Source organism: Erithacus rubecula (assembly GCF_903797595.1).
Source record: "Erithacus rubecula genome assembly, chromosome: 16".
Lineage (NCBI taxonomy): Eukaryota > Metazoa > Chordata > Aves > Passeriformes > Muscicapidae > Erithacus > Erithacus rubecula.
Genome location: NC_136668.1, coordinates 17,696,663 through 17,719,610, shown reverse-complemented (window position 1 = coordinate 17,719,610; position 22,948 = coordinate 17,696,663). Strand labels below are relative to the sequence as shown.

At 40.3% G+C, this 22,948-nt stretch overlaps 1 protein-coding gene across 2 annotated transcripts in view; it reads right to left on the bottom strand.

Moving 5' to 3' along the window:
- The window catches only part of KDM3B (lysine demethylase 3B), a 44,968-nt gene that overhangs the window by 18,512 nt on the left and 3,508 nt on the right, over positions 1-22,948 (bottom strand). For both annotated transcript variants that reach the window (XR_013776098.1, XM_079319736.1), the window contains exons 2-15: positions 22,324-22,491; positions 19,888-20,001; positions 19,330-19,435; positions 17,757-17,881; positions 16,325-16,393; positions 14,849-15,430; positions 12,719-13,958; positions 12,158-12,359; positions 10,957-11,171; positions 9,826-9,978; positions 9,315-9,422; positions 4,846-4,973; positions 3,875-4,154; positions 2,629-2,885 (exon numbers count right to left, since the gene is read on the bottom strand). Coding sequence is in view for 1 of the 2 variants with exons in the window: in XM_079319736.1 (XP_079175862.1) it covers positions 2,629-2,885; positions 3,875-4,154; positions 4,846-4,973; positions 9,315-9,422; positions 9,826-9,978; positions 10,957-11,171; positions 12,158-12,359; positions 12,719-13,958; positions 14,849-15,430; positions 16,325-16,393; positions 17,757-17,881; positions 19,330-19,435; positions 19,888-20,001; positions 22,324-22,491 (3,747 nt within the window). In the remaining variant the exon portion in view is untranslated. The remainder of the gene's footprint in view (positions 1-2,628; positions 2,886-3,874; positions 4,155-4,845; positions 4,974-9,314; positions 9,423-9,825; positions 9,979-10,956; positions 11,172-12,157; positions 12,360-12,718; positions 13,959-14,848; positions 15,431-16,324; positions 16,394-17,756; positions 17,882-19,329; positions 19,436-19,887; positions 20,002-22,323; positions 22,492-22,948) is intronic.

The following is a 22,948-nucleotide window of genomic DNA, read 5'->3' as shown; positions in this document are numbered from 1 at the left end:
AAACATAAAACTATTCATTACTGAATATATTAATTCAGGAAAAAAATACTTATAGAAATGTAGAAGAGTCTAGATCAAATAGAAGATTTAGAGATCATCTGGTATAAATTTCTGCTGAAATTCAGTTTTGCTCCCCTGGGCTGGGTCATGTCAAACTTTAACTTCACAGGGAAGGACATGAATTAACTTCAGGGCAGCCTATTCCACTGTTTGAATGTAAAGGGAAAATTTTTTCCTATATCCAGATAGAATTTCTCCTGAAGCAACTGGTATTGCCACTCGCCCTGTTAACCTTATTGCCACTCACCCTGCATCCATATGAAAGAAGTACCTCCATATTCCCTACAACCAACTTTTAGATATGCTAAGATTGATCAGATCCCCAAGGCATTCTCATCTCTACAATGAAGAGAATCTTTCTTAATGTGTCAAGCTCTCCAATGCTTTAATCACTATTTATGGCCCTTCACTGCATCCTGCGCAATTTTTCACTATCATTCTTCACCTGGTGAAATCAAAACTGGAAACAGTATTCCAGGTGTAGCCCATCAGGGGCTGAATGAAACAATGACATTCTCAGGTGTGCTCCAGCTGTATGCTTCCTGATGCAGCCCAGGACCATTCACTTTTGTAGCTGCAGGTGCATAGTGCTGGCCTGAGTGCAGCTGGTTGTGTCCAGGACCCTGGGCTCCTTTAAGAGATACTGCTCCACTGCTACTCTGATTCCATTCTCTACTGTTGCCTGGTATTATGTTAAGTTTTCTACAGCCCATCTTACCCAAATAAGACTAGATCATACATCATCTGTTTCAGATGGTCTTAAAAATGTACCATTACTCTAACTCTCTAGAGGCTGTAAGATAGATAATATACAGCTTAACTATTAAAGACAATGCTTATTATTCTTCACAACAGACTATCAATGCTCCAGAAAGATCAAGATGATTCTCCCATGAGCAGCACTCTTGCTTCTCTCAGTTTGAGTAACACAACTGCTGTTTCTCAGGTATGTTTTGCTCATTCTATATGAAGCATCCAGACATTCTTTAAATCTAAGTTACTCAGTGAAGATCAGAAGTCAGGAAAGTGAAAAAACACTGTACACAATATATCTGATTAGATGTGGTGTGAGAATGCCAGTTCCAGAGTTGCCAGGACAGGGATACAAATTCAGACAGGTTGTCTCAAGTCTTGAAGGAGTAAGTTGCTTTAAAACATTTTATTCACCTGTACTCAGTGATGAGAGGCAGAAGTACTCTTGGCTTCACCTTCCTGTAGCAGCATTATGTTTTTATCTACAATTCCCTCTACCAAAACCAACCAACATGAACTATTATCAAGGCTCCAGCCAGTCAGACGGCCTGGCAGAGAGTTACAAAAAAATCCACTGAGACAAGCCATTTCATCTTCCTCCTTAGTCTGCCTAAGCTTTTGGAGAAAACATTCACTAAAAAGAACTAAGCATTGATAAAATTCCATGAATCTATCTTTCTCCTTAAACTAAATGCTTCTAACCACTTCAAACAGCATTGATTTGTTCAAATTTTTTCCAAAATTATTTCTTCCAAAATGGATTAAAGTATCCTTATTCCTGAAAAGGCATCCAGAAATAGCAACCACACTTTAAGTGCACAGAATCACAGAACCATAGAACATGATGAGTTGGAAGCAACCCATCAGGATCATGGAGTCCAGCTCCTGGCCCTGCATAGGACACACCAAGAATCCCACCCTCTGCCTGAGCACATGGCCCAAATGTGGCAATTCAGCTGTCTGCTGGACATTTTGCCCAGAAGGATTATGAGAGAGACATCATCAAAAATTTACTTCCAGAAAGGTTACATCTACTGGCTTTGATTAATGAGGTGGCCCTGTCATAGAAGGAAATAATGTTCAACAACAGGACTTTCATCCACATTAAGCCACACTGGCAGTGACTGATGACTGCATTGTACTCCAGATGTTTTCCAATACATCCCAAAATAATTTTTCCCATGATTTTACTGGACACTTAAGTGAGACCGACACACCTGTGGTTTCCAGGGTACTGCTCTTTCAGAAAATCATGTTTGCCAGCCTCCAGTCAGCTGGGACCTCTCTGGATTCCCAAGACCGCATGGAACTCTTTGAGAGAGGCTCTGCAATGCCATCAGCAGCTCTCTGAAGGTTCACCTCTGTTCCAATGAATCCCACCAGGCACCATAGATTTGTAGCGATCCAGCTGGAGAAGATCCTGCCTCCAAGTAATTCTAGCTCAAATGCCTTTCAAGTACACCTAAGTTTAAGGAACTCATTTACTCTTAAGTTTTTGTGGTTTTTCTGTGGTACGTTCTTACAATATTTTTAAAGATGTGAATTTTAAGGTGAGGTTTTGCTGATTATTAACCGAACAATTTATAGGCTGTATTTAACCAATTTTATTGGTCTCTTGAAAAGAATAGTTTCTCCTCCTCAGTAGTAAACTTAAACTGAAAACGAGATTAAAAATTCTCTTCAAATTTGTGGGGTGGTGAGTTTTGGTGAAGTTTTACATTTGTTTCAATATTCAAAAGTAGAATATTATAAAAACATTTAGATGAAAATTCTTCCCTAGAACAGGTATCACTGAAGGAATACAAAATTATTTACCGTAGAAGCTGCAGAAAAGACTGGAGGAAAGGGGATTCCTGTGTCTGAAGGGACCTGAGGAAGCTTTCCTGGCCCTGAGTGTAGCAGATCTCTGAGGCTGGAGCCTTCGGCTTTGTTGCTAGATGTCACTGGGCCCAACAAGAGGCTATTAAACAGCTTTGGGGTCAGCGGGGAAACCTTTGTACTGGAGTTGAATGAATCTAATCCAAAGGGTGAATGGGATTCTTTATTAAGCACTGATCTCAGTGATCCTGATTCTGCAAGACAAATATAAACATCACAGGGAGGGGAGAGAAGAAAACCCCCAAGAGGCAAAGTTAAAACAGTCATGAAGTTCTCTGAAATTATTTACTCTTGCATTTAAAAGGATATTAACAGAATCTTGTAATAATGATAAATTGTAACAGTAAACTGTAACAAATTGTAACAAAACTGTAAACTAATAAACTGTAACAGTGAAGGAGGCACCTCAGTGAGAATCAGACATCAGATACTCCACATAGATTTTGCCCTCTATATGCTGCTACAGTTTTGAATAGCACAATAAATCTGATTCAAAAAGACCTGACACATGCAAACACACAATTTGTTAATAGCTTCAATTAAAAAACATTTATCTGACTTTCTCAATTAATGTTTTGATATCAAGTATTTCAAATTTCAATAGTAGTCAAAATATTACAGTGACTAAGACCTGCAAAACTTACAAATGATTCACCAACATTTAACATCAACATATAAAGCAGCCCCTTCTAGGCATAAGGACAGGAACAAATCCTGTTAGTCATGCTAACTCTGACATCTAGGAAGTGTATTCACTCCAACTACTTAATATTAAAGATGCTGTAAGCTTTCATCTAACTCTCCAATTGGGCTATAGTCTCAGTTCCTTGGAAATGCACTCCTCATATAGCACACAAAGGAGCTGTATTTACTTCAGCAGTTATAAAGTGACAAAGCTGCATCTGAAACGAATGACTAAAATTTTAGATCAGGCTATCAGCTTCTGAGAAAATAAATACACAAACTGGCACAGAAATAATGTGCGAGTGACAAGACAGTATTCTGCAGCAAATCATTTTTCCAGCTTCGCATTTTTCTAAGCCTGTAAAACAAACTGGTTTTAAGAGGCAAAGGGAAACTCTTCTGTTTAGGACTAGACACTCTGCCACAAAGTATAGCAATCAAACAGTATGTTATAATTTATCTTCTAATTCTAATCCCAGAGGGCAATTCTTCTGCTCACCTTTTGTTTCCTCTTTTGCTTTTTGAGTAGCTAAATCTGCAAGCCAGTGTAAAGCTGATGATGGAGCTGTTTCTGGACAAAGTGGTTTGTTAGTCTTCACTTCCCCAGTGTTACTGGTTCGTAATATCTCTGTTTTTGCAGATTCTTCTACCCTACTATCAGTTGCTTCAGATTTTGGTGCAGAGTCCACTTCTCCTTGCCCCACTGCTGCTGTCCCTGCTCCAGTGGAAAAAGAGTTCTCATTTCCAGAGACTGATACACTAGGATTTAGAGTTGGAAGCTAAAACAAAACAAACAAACAAAAAAAAAAAAACAACTGCTAAATGTTGAATAAAGGGAAGAATTCAACTTGGAAGACATTTTCAACATCCAATGCGTTTGGTTTTGTCTGTTATTTTTCTTTTTCCATTTGCTATAAGCAGACAGTAAAATTCATTTATGCTTAGGCAGCAGCAGAATACAGGAGCTTATCTGTGTGCATTCACCTTTGCACTGCAGTGTGAATTCTTACTATGTCATCTTTTAACCTTTAACATAAGCCAAATCTTTCTCATTTCTTTCCTTTTCTTACTGTTTGTTTTTTGTTTTTTTTATTACAGAGAATTTTTGGTGTCAATACTTAGAGAACTGCTCTAGATTGCTTCAGGAGCTACAACAAAATAAATGCAGATGTTGCAAGCTACTCACAGTGGCTTGTTTTAAAATACAGCATCAATATGAATGGCTTCTTACTTCTTCCTACGTAAGAGTATTAGCCAAAATAAGCACTTGGTAGATAACATGCAGTTCATGTCCCTAAAAAACGACCCAGAAGACTTTTGCTAAACTAAAACACTCAGAGCATATGGAAAAAGTAAAATTCCTGTCTCACAACAGATTAGCCTAAAGGATATAACACCTTAATCTAACATCTTAATAGATCTTAAGAATGTAAATATCAAATAAGGTAATGTCAGTTGCAAATTACATACCTGTGATATTCCATTAGTGACAGCTGGTCTCAACACCGATTTGTTCTGTCTGTTAATACATGGACAATTGGCTTTAATACCCCATTTGCCTCGTGCTGCATGAACCATGTCTCCAATATTGTAAAGCGCTGTAAATAAAGTTAGGTCTTTAATACCACATGCAAAGAAATAAAAAAAAAAAAAAAGGCCTAAACTACATCTTCAGATAGGTGAGGTTTTTTTAGTACTACTGCAAAGTATGTTTAAGGTCTCATGCTACATAACAAGACATTGTCCCTGAACAGTACAGAGCGGTGAACACTGCTGACTACCTTCATGATGTTACTGAGAGGCTGCCAAACCTGGAAAATCCTACAGATTATAATCTGCTTCTCTAGTCCATGTAGGGTCCAGCAACACAGCAGTGAGATGACTTTGAACCACCACAAGGAGCTATATAACCCTTGAAGCAATTCTGAAAGGATCTAAAGCACAGGCATTCACCTCTATCCTCCTGGTACACAGACAGATGTAATGAATTGACCAGGTAAATACCTGGCTGCGTGGCTGGTGCCATACTCAACAGTTTTGCCTTCTATGACCACAAATTTATTTCTGAGAAGTAAGGTCTCTTGAGAACCAATGGGATTTACCTGCCCAAGCTGAGCCTCTGCCTATAACTTGACCAGATTTATATGAAGAACTTTAAAACTAGATTTAAGAGGGAAAGGAGATGCAGATTTAAACAGCAGACAAGAGCCAGGGGCTACCGAAATTCTAGGAAGCAACAGGGAAACACCTGTGAAATAACTCAAAGGAATCTGGGCATGTTCCTGTCAAGAGGGGTAAGATTGATAGCCCAGCTGGAGGGCCTCTTCATACTAATGCATGCAGCTTGGGTGATGAGCAGGGAGAGCCAGAAGTCATCGTGCAACTAGAAGGCAACAATCTAATCTTTATTGCTGAAACATGACAGAATGAATTGTAGAACTGTTGCACTGTGCGGGGAGATGCTCTCCACAGAGAATGACATACTGACCACACAGAGCTGTTTTTGAAAAACAGTGATGAACAGGTCGAGAATTTATGGGTAAAAATGAGGGACCAAGCCAACAAAGAAAACCTCACTGCTAGGGCTTACTCCAGTCTCCCCCTCAGCCAAAGGGAGCCTGCTGACAAAGTGTTCTTACTTCAACTAGAGGAAGCATCATGCTCACATGATGATTAGGGAAATACAATCATCTTGACATCTGCTGGAAAAGCAACACAGCCAGCTGCAAGAAATCAAGGACAATTCTGGAGTGCTTTGAGAATAATTTAATCCATGACATAGAGAGACTGACCACAAGAGAAGCATTACTGGACCTGTCATATACCACGAACATGAAAGAATTAATCCGATATGTCAAGACTGGTGCTACCCTGGGCTGCAGTGACCAGGCCCTGGTGGAATTCACAACCTTGAAGGATGCAGGCCAGATAAAGAGTAGAGCCAGGACACTGAATTTTAGGAGAGCAGACTTTCACTTGCTTAAGGAATTAGCGTATGGGATGCTCTGAGAAACTGCCCTCAGAGACAAAGAAACAGAACAGAGCTCACATTTAAGGACGTTTTTCTTGGAGTGTGAGTGCTGTCAATGACCCCACATAAAAACTCAAATAAGGAAGCGGGGGAAGAATATGGGTAAAGAAGGACCTCCTGATCAAGCTAAAATCTAAGAATGAAATGCAGAGGTAGTACAACCAGGGCCACATAATCCGGGATGCTGCCTGTATGTGCAGAAATGAAGAAACCTAAGATCAGGAAACCCAGGGCACAGATGAAAATAGATTTGACAAGGGATGCAGGGAATAAGCATTTCAACAGTGATCCTGGCCAGAAAAAGATTTAAGAAAATGTATACAGCACACACCATCCACACTAAGCAAGACCTCTGAGCAAGTGACAGCTGACATGGAGAAAGCTGACATACTCAATGTTGCTTTTTTCCCCCATCAGTTTTCAGTTTTCTTACCTCTTCCCACCTCTCTTAAATCCCTGAGCCTCAAAGCAGAAACCAGGAGAATAAATTTCTCTTCTTGGAGAACCATAGAGAACCTCAGGCAGGAAGAGGACCATGAGGATCACTGGGAGCAACTCCCTGCTCCTCATAGGACCATCTAAACCACATGACTAATAGCATTATCCAGACACTCCTTGAACTTGACGGGCTTGGTGCCCTGACCACTTCCTTGGAAAGTCTGTTCCAGTGTCCAACCATCCCCTCAGTGAAGCAGAACCTGAGCCTCCCCTGATGCAGCTTTATTCCACTTCCTTGTGTCCTACTGCTGGTCACCAGAGAGAGATCAACACCTCTCCCTCTGCTGACCCCCTTGAGGAAGCTGTAGACTGTCAAGGAGTCACCCCTCAGCCTTCTCCAAACTAAACAAAGTGCTCTCAGCTGCTCCTCCTAAACCTTGTTCTTGACACTCTTCCCCATCTTGGTCACCCTGTTCTGGACACACTCTTACAATTTGACATTCTTCTTGTACTGAGGTGACCAAAACTGCACACAGTGTTTGAGGTGGGGCTGCACCTGAGGAACCAGAACATATAAGTCTGTGAAACCTGGTAAAATGCATCCCAGGGTCCTGAGGGATTGGATTGGGCTGGTTTAGTCACCACATCACTCTCCATCATATTTAGAAAGTCCTGGCAGCCCAATGAAGTCCCCAGGGACTGGGAACAGGGAAACATCATGCCCATTTTTAGAATGGCTCAAAACAAGGACCCTGAGCATTACTGACATTACATCAGCCTCAAGACAGTACCCACCATATAAGATCACATAGCAGATAATCCTGGAAGACATGTCAAAACATATAGAAGTCAGAGGAAATTAGAGACAGCCAGCACAGCTTCACTGAAGGCAAATCACACTTGACCAATCTAGTGGCTTTCTTCAGGGGAGTAACTGCATCATTAAAAATGGAAGACGAACAGCTGTAATCTACCTATACATCTTTAAGGCCTTCAGTATAGTACACCACAAGGGTCTTGTCACTAAATTGGAGAGATATAGTTTAATGTACAGACTTTCAGTGGGTAAGGAAGTGGCTGGATGATCACATCTAGAAGAGTTATAGTCAATGTCTCTTTGCCCAAATGGAGAACAGTAACATGAGGTGTCCCTCAAAGGTCCTTACTAGGACCAATACTATTTTGTGTCTTCAATGACACTGACTGTGGGATTGAGCATGCCCTCAAAAGACTTGTGGATGACACCAAGCTGAGCTGTGCAGCTGATTCTAGAGGGAAGGGACTGACAGCCAGCATGATCTTGACAAGCCTAAGGAATGGGCCCACCCAAGTCTCATTAAGTGGAACAAATCCAAGTGCAAAGTCCCGCACCTGGTTTGCGACAACCCCCAATATCAGCACAGAGTGGGGGAGTGAATGGATTGAGAGCAGCCCTGCAGGAAAGGACTTGGAGACATGGCTAGATGGAAAACTAGACATGAGTCAGTAAAATGCACTTGCAGCCCAGAAAGCCATCCTGCAGCCTGGGCTACATAAAAAGAAGCATGGCCAGCAGGCTGAGAGACGATTCTTCCCCTCTGCCCCACCCCACCTCTGCACCTGGAGTTCAGTCTTCAACTCTGGCGTGCCCAGTACACGACTGACATGGACCTGCTCAAGCAGGTTCACACAAGGCCATGAAAATTATGAGAGGGCTAGAACTCCTCTCCTATGAAGAAAGGCTGAGACAGTTGATGTGGATTGGCCTGGAGAAGAGAAGGCTCTGTGAAGACCTTGTTGTGGCTTTTCAACACATCGGAGGGATAAGCGCAGAGAGACATTTTTGACCAGGGCCTCTAGGGACAGGATACAGAACAACGATTTTCAACTGAAAGAGGGTATGTTTAGATTGAATATTAGGAAAAAAATATTCCCTGTGAGGGTGGTGAGGCACCGGCATAGATTGCCCAGAGAAGCTGCAGCAGCCTGGTCTAGTGGAATGTGGTCCCTGCCCATAGCATGGGGCTGGAGCTAAATGATTTTGTAAGGTCCCTTCAACCCCTAACCATTCATTGATTGTATGCCTGAGGAGGAGCTCCAGATGCTGGGGTGGTTTAGAGACAATGTCAGGTCACCCCTACAGTCAGAAACCAAACCCTGCACAAGTTCTGAAAGAAACCTTTCTTGCTAGCTCAACAAATTTGCTTAAAATGCAACTTAAAAACAGCTAAGCACAACAAGTCACAGCTAATACTAGAAGGATGCGCACTTTAAATCCACAGCTTGATCTTCCTTGGGTTACCTTCCCTTCAACGCCTCTGCTGTAGCAAGTGGAAATGTCCTCTAATTCCATGTCAGAAGTGAAAATGTCCTCTAAATCCATGTCAGAAGAGGTAACAGCTGCAGCATCACCATCCTTATCTTTTTTCCAGTTGCTTGCTCAGAATTAATATAAAACTTGCTATGTTTCCTTTCATGTTTCAAGCATTACCTGTACCAGGGATGATCTGTGTTGGCATGAGATTCTCTGGTTCATGAGACTGACCCTTTGCACACTTCAGCCATGAGAAAACTTCTTCATCACCAATCTCCTCTGTCTCTGGAATAAAGAAAAAAAAATAGATTTTATACTACGACTTTACAATACAGAATATTTGTGCATTGTTTGTTTAGATTCTTTACAGTGCAGGAAACTATCCTGGTGATCTCAGAAATAAACTATAAATACAGACCATTAGGACTGTACATATAGCAACTTCTGCCTCTTCAGATCATACAGCTACCACAGTCATTTTCCCTGGATTTTTTTTTTCCCGTAAACCCTTTTCCCCTGAAGTGGAAAGCTGGGAAATGGAAGAATATTACAGCAGACAAGCTCCAAACATGCAGCATTCCAAGCTTATACTCAGTAACTCTCCCAACAAAACCCCCTGCAACTATTTCCTGACTACAGTCAGTTCAGTTCAAAGATTACAGTGGAGGAAAAATTGCCCAGTACTCACCACTACGTGGCCGGTTCTTCCTTAGCCGGTAACAGTCCAGACACACCCCAAAGCCACACTTGCGGCAAACCCAATGAATATTGAAGAGCGTCGTCTCACATACATCACACATCTCCCTCACACCACGGACTGCTCGCTTCCATGCCACCTTCTCTATAGAGAGAAGGCACACTACAAATTATTGCTTTGGCATTTTGCATTCTCCCACCTAATTTGAGAATATCACAACAACATTGATAAATTCACAGCAACATGACCTGAAGGCAGAGTAGAGAAGCACGTACTTTTTATATTCATAGCCCCAGTCTTTGAGTTGCTAGTCCAGTGACATTATTAAAATTCTCATTTCTAAGAACAGGTAAGGTCACGTATCAAAATGCACATTACAAGGAAATGCAGCACCTTAGAGTGTTCTGTAATATGACAATATATAAAACTATTAAAAAATGTGTATTTTGTTTTACTAATCAGATCTCTGTCAACTATTCAGATTCTAAACCAACATATTTGCCAAGGAAGGGGATCTCCAAATGGCTGCCCTTGTCCGTTGCAGAAACTAAGGGGGAAAAAATCAGATAGTCAGTTATCCATGTGTTAAGCTAAACTGGCTACCATTTTTGTTTTTTACCCCTAAACCCTTTACCCCTGAAGTGAAAAGCTGGCAACTTAGTTGCTCAGCTAAGTCCTTGTGGGCCGAATTAAGGTACTGCTCCCACCCTAGAAAACTCTGAGCTTTTACATGACGTCCTTGGAGCATAAAAGGATATGAATATATCAGAAAATCTGTTCATTAAAGCATAGCTGTTCAGTGTGGTAGGTGCTCTGGCTTATTACTATTTTCTTAGGAGCATGAGCTAACTAATTTCTGTATTCAGTTATTGAAAAAATTATTCCATGTCTGGGAAAGTTACCATTAGCTTTCTTGGTGGCAATGTTGCACCAATCCAAAAGAAAGTCTCAAATGCTGGTCCCTCAGCTACACCCCCAAGAGGTGAATATAATCTCTCTTTGGAAGAGCAGGAGAAGCATTTCAACAAGAAATTATATGACATTTTCAATTCTATTCCACTATATTGTACATCCATTATACAGAAAGCGTGGAAAAAAAACCATAACAAAAGCCCAACTTACGATGTGGCTCCACCATCATCATTGCCTCCTTCTCTGACATAACAAGCTGGCAGAACTGGTCCCCAACATTGGCCAGGATATATTTGGAAGTTTCCAGATCAATCCCCTCTGCAGGGGAAGAAGAAGGAATCCATAGGCTCATGGCATCAGGGTCACTTTGTTGTGGATTCAAGAAACCTTCTACTCGTAGTATACCTTTTCGGGTAAATACCAGCCTGCAGGAAATAGGATGGAGTAATTGAGAAACTGCTCAACCACCTTTAATTAACTTATAATGACATCTCTATCAGAACAGTGTTTCAGTTCTGGCTAGAGCTACCAGCACTTGGCAACTCTTCTAACAGCTCACATCACAATATATGCAAAAATCCTTGTTGCACTGGTCTCCATATAGATTAATCACTACTGTTTTACCAGTACCTCTTCACCCTCCTAAACCTTGTGTGGTAAAAGTATAAAAATGTATGAGAGAATCCTAAACATCTCCTATCAATATCAAAGATAATTTCATTTTTAAGCAGAAACCATCTTATCTTTAACCTCAAACTAGATGAATTTTTAACAAGTTTAGGAAAAGAAGCAGCATGCTTACTGGATGGGTGACACATACTTGGAACTCACTTCATCCATTACATGCCAGAAAGTCAGCTAACTACTTTTGGAAAAAGATGCATAGCACTTGCTAGAATAGCAGTTAAAGAAGACAAAGAGAAACACAACAGGTCAAGGAAGTGTAAGACACCAACGCCACACAGAGGGAACACAGACATAGTGTTCTACTCATAAAAATTAGTCCTGTATTCAACAGAATAAGGTCAAACATTAACCTCATGCTGGCAATGTTTAGTTATTTGTTGAGTGGATTTAAATTTTACCTTTGTTCTGAATGCCTTATAAAGGAGGGAAAGTTACTGCATACAATTTGCTACCCAGAAGTAAAATTCTACCCAATAAAGCAAATTCAGTTTCCTGAGGCTGTACCTGAAGGCCCACTTAGTATCCTACAGCTTTATCTTTGAAAAACAGCTCTTTGTGGCCAATGAGGGAATTCCCATCAGGTGATGCAGGGAAACGCAAGACACTCAAAAACCTTCGCTGTTGTACCCAAGCATATTTAATAAGTAAAACAATTACTTCGTGCTTGGACATGGCCCAAGCTTTCCACATAGACTACACACGAAGAAAAGAAGAATTTGAGCACCTCCGGAAATGGAAGAAGCGACATGCCACAGTTGAGTCATCCTGCTCTTGCTCCTTAAATTTGCGGTACCGCTCCAGACGGCACTCCCGACACTTGTGCAGATGTGGAGCTACATTGATGCAAGAGCCATCCTGGAGAAAAGGCTCACCTGACTGCTTCAGCTTCCTCACCTTACTCATATCTTTCAGCACAGACTGGCCAACTGAGTGAGGCAAAGTAGAAGTAAAAATCTATTAGTTAACTTCAGCAGCAAAAGGATACTAGCTTCAATAATCTTTTCAGAGATCTGTATGTTCATACATGTAAAAAAAAAAGTATGTTCAAGCCTACAGCATACCACATTTCTGTCCTGACACACATGCTTAAGGATTTAGCAAAGTGAACACCAAACTCACATACAAGAAGCATTAAGCTTCAACCTTGTAAGCATCCTGTGTGATGCCTACTGAGCATGAATGAGGTTTACAACTGTGGTTAGTTTGTGCAGTTCATTACACAAGAGATAACCCAGTATCCCACCTCCTTGTGCTTCCCAAACATCATCTGCATTCAAGTCATCACCTTTTAGAGGAGCTGTGCGGGGCCGACCCTTGGGGGCTTGCTTCCCCTTTCCTTTACCCAACAGTAATTCTGCATTGCGCTCTGCACCGGGGCCTAGCTTCGCCATCAAGTGGTCTGGTATACCCTTCATACAAGCCTTAACCTGCAACTGGTCTTCTGAGTCACTCAAATCTGACAGATCACTATTTGTACTGGAATCAGAGTCCTGTTTGGATGTTAAGCTCCGCTCATCCAGCGAGAACCTTTTCACAGCTTCAAAAGGGGCTTTCTTCTCCTGTGGAAACTCTGCCTGTGAAGAGAAAAGGGTAGGTGGATGTCTGCCAAACACATTGGAAAAAGTTTTCAGAAGAGGATTGTCCTGCTGCCCAGGCCCGATAGCTGGTTTTTCTTCTGTTGGGCTGGAGGAGAGCGTGGGCATCTCGATAGGCTGTGTCAGGCTGCTGCTTGGTGAGCTGGAACGGCCATTCCCTACAGTGGAAGGGCTTTGAACACCAGCAGCAGCTGTTGAACCAGAAGCACTGGAGATCATCTTTGAGGAGTCAGTTGTTATAAAAAAGTTTTTCTTCTTAGCTAAGGTGTCTGTAGAGATGAGTGATTCCGGCCAGGCAGAAGTGGCCTTATGACCCGCAGGTGTAGAGGGAGCACAAACCCCTGTCTGAGATGAAGATGCAAAGCCACTGAAAGGACTAAGTTCTGCTTTCTCAGCAAATGCCAGGAAAGGGTTTGAGGGTTCTTCTCGTGATAGCTTTGGGGGCTGTAAAAATAGGTTTTCATGACTATCAGGGGGACGAGTATTTAACAGACTTCGTGAAAAGGCTGGAGTAAGGGTAGGCATAGATTCCACAGGCAACTTCCGCTCTACAGAGCTACCAGACTGGGCTCCTGGCTTACTGTCCACTGAAAGAATTTTACCTTTACAAGTCCCAGCACCCACACTCTCTGGACACTGCTTGAACGAGTCCCGACTAGAGACATTTTCAGTCAAGCTCTCTGAAATGACTGTGAAATAGCTACTGGAAGGAAGATTCTGCGACATGCACTGAAAAAACAAGTTCTTGGATGAATCAGAATCTTTCTGAGCGTCCTGTCCAGTACCACAGCCAAAAGGAAATCCAGAAGGTTTGCTTTCTGGAGCCATCACTCCATTTGATTGGCTCCTTCCAGCCCCAAATACCAAGGACTGGGAAGCACCTGGGACAGAGACTCCAAATCCAGAAGACAAAAGTGAATTTCGAGAATTCTGAAACAAAATTAATAAGCATTAGTCTATTATAAGATTGTTACTTGATTCAAGAATACTTTAGTTCACCTCATTGTACCATTAGCATTCTCCTTATTCATCAGGAATAGAAATTTCCAGCAGACTGACTTACTATGAAGAAACTTCTGTAAAGATTCCTATCCACAAGTTATTGAAATTGAAGACACAGAAAAAACGAATACTTAATGTCTTACCATGCCTTAGAACAAAGGTGAGACACCAGACATGTACACTAATTAATAGAAAAGCTAGTTAATAAAACTGCTGATCATTTGAATTCAAATCAACAAAAAGGGAACCTTAATTGAAACTGCTTTTGAATACCCTCCAGTCTTCCACCCTTCCCCAAGAGCATTCTGAAAAGGTTTACGTATTTAAGTAGCACCCCTGAAATAAGTAACTTAGTTTGCAAGTTAATTAAACTAAGCAAGCTCCCTACCAGTTAGCAGACAAACTATTCCTGGTCCCCATAACTCATGTCTGCTGACAGGTAGACAGATGCCTAGGATGTGGTGCCTCCCAGGGAATAACTCAGTAGAGATTAAGCACAAAAGGCTTAATTTTTATGACGATTGAATACAGGAAAGTTTTGTGAATGGCAGATTTCTGCTAGAACCATAACTGTGATATGGAATATTCCCTTGCTCTCTTCTCAACTGGTACTTGCTCAGATTTTCCAATTCTGACAGTACTACTGCAACTAATTATATACTGTGATTTTCCTTGAGAGGAGACAGACTCATTAAGAGGAAAAGGAGTTTTTTCAATTCCATAGACACACATTTTAACAGGAATATGGTGCAGAACATCCGTTGCAAATGTGTAAATCTTTCTGGAACATGTTGAATCAACATGATTGAGCTACTCACCTCTCCCTGGGCTTGCGATCGGACTGTTTTTGGTTTCTCCTGTCCAGTAACAGCTGGCAAACTGGTATCAGAGATTCTCACAGTTGTTGGTGTCAAAGGAGTTGTAGTAACTGCAGTTGCAGAAGTCACCGTGCCTTGGCCAACCTGTTCCAGTGATCTCCCTGCCTCTTTACATCCAGATCCAACAAGTAATGGTTGTCCAGCCACAGAAGAAAATGGAGTGAAGGGCAATGGTGTGTCACCAACAATTGGCTCGTCTTGCACTACTAGTGTTCGGCCATTCTCTTTGGTGTAAGTAGCAAAACGAATATTGCGATTGATCTGAGGAGTAAATGAAGGCAATTGCTTGGCCCTTGGATCCAGTCCTGTTTCACTACTGGAGACTCCTTTCCAGGGACCTCTGCTTGCCTCACCTCCATCACTACCATTGCTATCTGCCTCACCCTTCTCCTTTAGCTTCTTTGTTGCAGGATCACAACCAGGATCTGACACATTTTTCCTTCTCCTTCCATCCTTTCCCTCCAGGCTTTCTTTCTTCTTTTTCCCTTTAGATGATGATTTAGCTGCTTTTAGGCCTCCTCCCTATAACAGACAAAGCCATGTAATCACTAAACAGAATAATCCAGATACCCATTCAAAGACCTTTTTTCTGTTGGAACAGAATATATTACACTGCTCTGAAGTCTAGGAACACTTTATCACAAATTGAGACACAAAACACAAGCACTAAGCACAGTTTTGTCTCTTGGACTAGACCAAGATCTGCACAAGAAATTTTTTAGCTGAGCTACCTTGCTGTAGCATGAACCACATTCTGGCAAATTTTGAGAAATACACAATACTCCAACAAAGCCCTTCACAATGTATGAATACTATCTGCACTCTAATTTTAGCCCCAAGTATAAACCCCATCATTATTTTTAAAGGCACGCTTTCTGTCCACTACACAAAGCCTACAACATTTAACTACAGGAGATAGCTAGCCCTTTAGCCTAAGGTAAAAATTCAGATTCAAATATTATCATGGAACATCTCAACTGAAGCAGTGAAATGCCACAAACATACAAGCCTGCTTACATGGCAGAGCAGCCAGATGGCAATTTTCAGAAATGCCTTAAAAGGTGTGTGAAGCAGCACAGAGAGATCCTGTTAGAAAAAGGCAGCAACACTACACCTTAAAATGGAGTACAACCACCATAGTTACACCTCTACTGATCCCCCCTCCAAGATCCATGCCAAACTTAGTAAACAGGCCTGAACAAAAAGAGAAGATTGTTTAAAGAAAGCTATGACTATCAAAATGGTAAACAAAATGTTCCCTCTCCAAGAATAAGAGGAAAATTACTCAAGTTATCCAAAGTCCACAGTCAACACTGCATCATTCTTTAGTCCTTTCTAGATTTTAATTATTTCACATCAAAAATTTCATGAAGTTTCACTCTGTATATACAAGACCTGAATGTACTCCTGTATTACCTCACTTGGAGAAGTGTTATCCATCACCACATGAATCAGTCGAGGATCCACCGACTTTATCTCACCACTCTAATTTTTATACAGATTGATAATGAGGAAGTAGGAGAAAGAAAAGCAGAGGTTAATTTTTAATTCAATGTATATAACATCAACATAAGAGACCTAAACACACAGTTACTGTGCAGGTCCTCTCCCATTTACCTTTCCCTACTATCTTGCTTCCTTACTAATACTACAGCCTTCTAGTTCACCTTCTATCTTTTTGCTCCTTTGCTATTGCAAAAGCTTTCAGATTTGATTCCTGTCTCCTCGTATATTCGTTCATTTGAGCATATCTAAAGGTATTTATTGCATTAAGCGCAGCCCTTGAATTCAATTTAGCATTGTTACATGCATGTTCACTCTGCCGGATGTAGAAAGGACTACTGGAAGAAGCACATCAGTTCAGCCTAAGTGTCTCCTTAAAAGGAGCAAGGAATATCCAATCTCTGTAACTGCTCTTGGAGGTTACTTTTTATTTCACAGTAAGTACACAGGAAGCTCTGTGCTTCCAGCATGCATCTGCTGAATACACATAACTCCACAATTTCTATGCCCCTCCAAAGTACTATATCGATTTACCACACATAGTATCCCTTCTTCCCTGTGTGCCAGCAATAGCAGTAGCCAGAGTGCAGGATTACTGCTCATTCAGTAATCAATCATTCAATCTACACATGGAAGGAGCTACAGGGGTAGTGTGCATGAGACACAGGACAGGACCTGAAAACCAAGACGAGTGCTGCTGCTACACAGAACCATGGACCCATTCCTAGCTGTGCCTGAAAAAGGAAGCCATCAGGAGCAGGCTACTGGCAAGACTGACCTACCTGTCAGACCATATGGAAGCACACAATAAAAACCAGTAACTCTAGCAGTGCAGATTCTCTATGCTGTACACAGGTTTACTGATAGGAGCAGGACAAAAGTAAATAGTCTGAGCTAAAATACATAAATCAAATTATTTATGCTAAGACTTCATCTGCTTTGCTACAACTGTTTCAAACCACTCATACAGTCTGTCAGATGGAAACCAAGAGAAGACATAGGAAGACCACAATAAAAGAGACCTAGAAGGCAACTTTCTATGCATCAGCACACTTTCCATTCTGTAGAGTCACTTCCAATATTTTTTCTTACAGCACTCATTTCCAATGAAACCCTTACAGCCTTTTTTATTTTTTTTTCTTAAATAGAAGTGGTCTGTGCGACATGATTTATTCTGTCATTGTAACAGGACAAAATACTGTAAATCGCAACACAAATAATTACTCATCTTTTCAATAAAAAAACCAAGCCAAAATAACAAGTTTTGGCAAAGCTGTCATTCTGTACATATAAATATTGAGGAATGGTATTTTAAGAATACCGAAGCAGCACTTCATATTTTTACCTCAGTCACAGACACCTCCATAAGACGAGTTATTGGGTCTTGATGGCTCACAACACCACAGAGCCAGCTATTTTCATCCTCTGGTTGATAAACTTTAACTCTTTGGCCTTGGACACTGTAAGGACCTGGAAAATAAGGACTTTGAGTACATTTTCCAAAAAAAAAGCTATGTGTCCTACTGGTTCTGTGCACCTAATTAGGGCTTGATGTGTCATCTTCCAGGTGGAAAGAGATTAAAACACTAGGGCTTCTGCTGCAAATCCTGTGGCAGGCATTTTATCCTAACCAAGCGTTTTATCCTAAAAAGTCAATAGGTCCTCACTGCTGTAACTCAAAGTTATTGTGAAAAAAAATGAATACAGTTTACACATAAAAAACCTAAACATGAGAGACCAAAATTAACAAACTCTTTCAACCAAATCAAGCTACATGGGGGTTCCTTGCTAACTAAATTCTTTTGCTTTCTAACCTACAGGTTAGCAATCATGCAACATCAATCCAGTGAACAGTCCCAGTATTCTGACTTGTGCAGATGTGTCAAGTCCCAGAAGAAAAGCCATGTGTTTCAGAGAAGAAACACTTATTTTGCAATCCAACATCTCTAAACCAACCAGTCTTGGCTCTTTCAGAGCTAGACAGATAACAGTTCATCTACAGAAATGTTTCCTCTCACCCTGCCCTTGCTCTCCAGATCAGCATCTGGGCTTTCCTCCTACCCTAAATCCAGACAAAATAAACCTCTTCTAATCTTGGATCATCAAAATCCACAAGATTCAACAACTTGTATGTGACACAGCCAGAATTAAGCACTTTAGAAGAAGGCTTCAAACTGGACAATTCTTAAGCTACTTGCTCATGTGAGAAGTATTGTCCCCAGAATTTCTATGAACATACATCTTACCTGACCATAAAGCACCAAATTCCCATTAAGAATTACATTGTTCTTCAAATGTAAGACAGTGGTCTGTCTCTAGGGTGGCTCCCTGGCACATGAACTCTGGATAGAAATTATTTTAGCACTTGACCAAGATGACCCAAATCTGACAACAAAAGTCACAATCAGGCTTAACCCTAATAACACAATCCAGACAACAGATATTAACTCTATGCTGACCAGCCACATCCACACATATATTCAACTTAACTGATGTATTAATTATCCAAACATCAAAATCTGAATTGCCATTACAAGGAAAGTTTCTGAGCATCAGCAACTACACAGAAACTTGACTTCTAAACTTCCTTTCCACAGTTAAAGAACAGAACCATAAAAAAGAACCAGCACTTAAAATATTCCAAACTAAAACTTAAAATGGAGAAGTTGTAAATACATGGACTACAACCATTCCCAGAAGGTATTTCTGGTTGTATCTCAGGCTGTATCTGTAATAAAGTTACTTTGTAAAGGGCTTACAAAATACAGAAAATTATCTTCCAAATGAAACAGTAACAGAAAATTGACCTTTCAAATGAAACAGTAACAGACACTACTACAATCCTCCTCCACAAATTCCAACATAGTCTTACAGCTGTTGCACAACAAATTAGCTCTTAGGAAGAAAACACACCTCACCTCTACTAAATATCTCCTGAAGCTTCTGGTCGCTGATCAGTGCATTGACAGATTCTCGCAGTAAAGGCTGTTCCTGCAGAATCTGATTTTGACTCTCTGTTCCCATCTGCCAAAAACAAACAGTTTTAACAAAATATAGTCTTTTAGGGTAACAGAAACATCAGTTTTTACAAGACAGCTCTTCTTTGACTGCATTCAGAGATTGAGGAACAAGAAAAAAAAAGTAAAATTAAGAAAAATACTACTGAACATTCCAGGAGAAATAAAAGAATTAACTATGCAAAAGCTGTTGCAAAACTTCCACTGCAATTATCAGCTACTCAATGACAGCTAGCTCTCCAATTGAACAATGCAGACAGTATCAGTACTTTTCACATGCAAATGCATGTGTGAGGATCCGAAAATGCAGGGAAACAAACACAACTATGTGACAGGGCAGTGAAAGGAGAAAGAAGGGTATGTTGATGGAACAGTAAAAAAAAAAACAAACCCCCAAACGAATCTGATAAGAACAGCACAAGGTTAAATTTACATCTTAACTGAACACAGTTCAAATACCTGAAATAAACGTAATCCACTGGCATCAGACAGGAAACGTAAATGTCTGTCCAGAAGAAACTCCACTGGGACCACAGAGCCTAACCCCAGCTTATCTACCAAAGGTGTAAAGGTCTGTGATGAACAAAAAAACATAAGTTACCAAAATGACTGAGCACACATACGGGCCAACAACAGACCCAGTGCTTGAGTTTGAATGTAAGGTATTAGTCATTATGTCTAGGCAAATAATTTACAAGCAGGAATTACAGACAACTGTATCCATTTTTTCATTAAATCTTAAAGCAGAGATGAAAATACCTGTGGGTGGTATTTGGTTTATCACAGCTAAGCATCTTCGGATGCTCAGGTTAGAAAAAGAAGCTCTGGTTAATGTTAAAAAAAGAGCTTTGGTTAATAATTTTTTTCAGATCTAGCCTCATGAATGGAGTGGTTTTATCCTTCTACAGAAGTTAGCTGTAAGGAATTTATACGCTTATTATTAAATGAGAGCATTTTTGACCAGTGTTTTGTGAAAAACTAAAGTTCACAACAAATACAGAATTGATGTTTAAGTCGCAGAGCAAATCACTAAAAGTACCCAGTGAATTCAGAAACCTTGTAACAGTAGAATCAGACAACTTAATAATGTAACTTGCTGATGGAAGAGGAAGTTGCTAACCAGAGTCCTTGAAATGTTCCACTTACATAATTTTAACGCAAATATTCATGATATTTTTCCCTTAACAGCTCTCATCAAGTTTATTTACGCTTCATTCTCCCATACACAACAGCATAAATACAAAAACCTATTTTCTCAGTTTATGCAAAACTATCCCTGGAAAGCAAACAGGAGTACAAAAAAAAGAGACAATCAGGAATGAAAACACATTCATAAGTGATATATGTCAAACAAACAAAAAAATTCCAACAAAACCCACTATCCCCCACACCATCCCCTTTGTAACGTTAAGTAGTTGGTTTCCCATTGCAAATATGTACTCTGGTGCTTTGACTAACTCCAATCTGCATTCCCATGCAGTTATCTGAGTAGGCCTGTAGTACCTAGAGAAAACTTCAATGCTCATGTGGCTATCCAGAATATAGAGGATAAAAACATTTTTTCAGCAAACCTACAGATAACGTTGAGTTGTAGTGGAAATAGTCTGGAATCATTAAACAGACAGCATGCAAACTATGGTTACACCCCCAAATCAGATTTTCACCGATTTGGAAATCAACTGAAAGGCGATGATCACTTGTAAAAAGAGTTTCCCCGGATGAAACTAACTGGAGTTCATTCTTGGAGACAAGACGGAAATACACTGAAAGGAAAACTTCGCCTATGGGGAAAAACACTCTCGACTGAGTCTCTGCTGTAAAGGCTTTGTTTTCTTCTGCCTTAAGCCAAGTGCAATAAAGAAATCGTCAGAGAAAGATGCAGTGATGGACTTGCTGCTTTGAGCCCAAGTGCCTATTTAAAACACTGAACACAAATTCTACCAAGGCGATCCTTGACAGGAAAAAACATTTCAATGAACCCATGCAGAAAGTGTATTAAGAAACAGAGAGTAGCACAAAGACTACTAGTCCAAAAACAGTCCAAGGACTCTGGTAGGAGAAAAGAAACAAAATAAGGGGCAAATAGTAAAAATTAAACAGCATAAAAATGAGGGAAGGATTCTCACATATAATGATCTTTCCTCTTCAGAAGCTACTAAGAGAAGAAATACATAAGGAATGCTCTTCACTATATACTACTCATCAGAATGTGTGCAGAATGGGTATACTCAGATATGCCAGCTAAAACATACTGGCTTTGTTTTCAAGTGTCATGACACATAACTGCCATGTCAATAGCAATACGGTTAATCACATTAAGAAACATGAGTAAATTTTGCATGTCACATTAGTTAATGCTGACAACAGAACCGAAATAAAATCTTTAGATTAGGAGTGGTCAGTTTATGGTTTATGTCAGGCACAGCACACAGTCTATTCTCTTCCCAAAAATGCTTTCTGGTATACCTATTTAATTGATGCAACAGCCTAAACCATACAGAGCTCTGACAAGTCCTTCATAAGGCCAAAAGCCTTATTCGCACAATTCAGAAAAGCCTAGCATACACAAATTTTTAAAAGAGGGAAAAAATAATCTTTCCCATATATAACACATTTCTTCAGAGATTAACTTGCAAGTCACGTAAGAAAACACCACTTTTCTGTACAATGTCATAGCAATTTCTGGGGCAGGAACTGGAAGCAGACTGCCTCTCCAATTCCTTCTCTAAGGCATTATTAAGTGCCAGTTAAGGAACTTCTATTTGTAAAAGTCGATCCCCAAGCAATTTTTGAACCTGCAAAATAGTGCCCTGTACAATATCCAAGCCTTGAGCTTCACAGTGGAGCTGATGAAAAAACCTCTGAGGATCTAAGGGCTTCTGGTCAAATACTCACCAGTGCAGGCCACTGTGCCTGCGAGATTCGAGTCCCTTGAAGCATAATTGGATCATTTCGAGGTGCCCAAACCAATGATCCTTCCAGCAGCAATACTATAACTTCTTCAGCATGGACTTTCACCCACGCATGCTGGTTCCAGTTACAGCCATCAAATTCCACAAAGATCTGATTAAAAAAAAAAAAAAATAAATCACCTCTTTTCAGACACTTAATAGAAAATAATATTCCTACAATCCTTATGGAAAATGAGACAGTAACTTAAAAAAGGATCTCAGGATAAGTATTGGAATGCTAATACAATGTTAATGAGAATACATCTACACAGCTAAGGGAATCAAATTAACAATTACTAACCTATGAAAAATTATTTATCCCCAAATATGCATCACTGGTTCCAAATGTCGTGCTTTAGTATACAAAATTAAAGACATGAAAATTGTTCATGCCAAAATACAGATGATAACCCAATGCAAACTTCTTTCACAGTAGGATTTTTTAGAGAATTTCAACACTCTTACTGGGTACTTGAACAAACAGCTTTTGTCAATATGGTTAACTGACATTTACAGAACTAAACGCTTCAGCCTGCAAAGTTTGTGTTTGCAAAACACACTCTAAATCA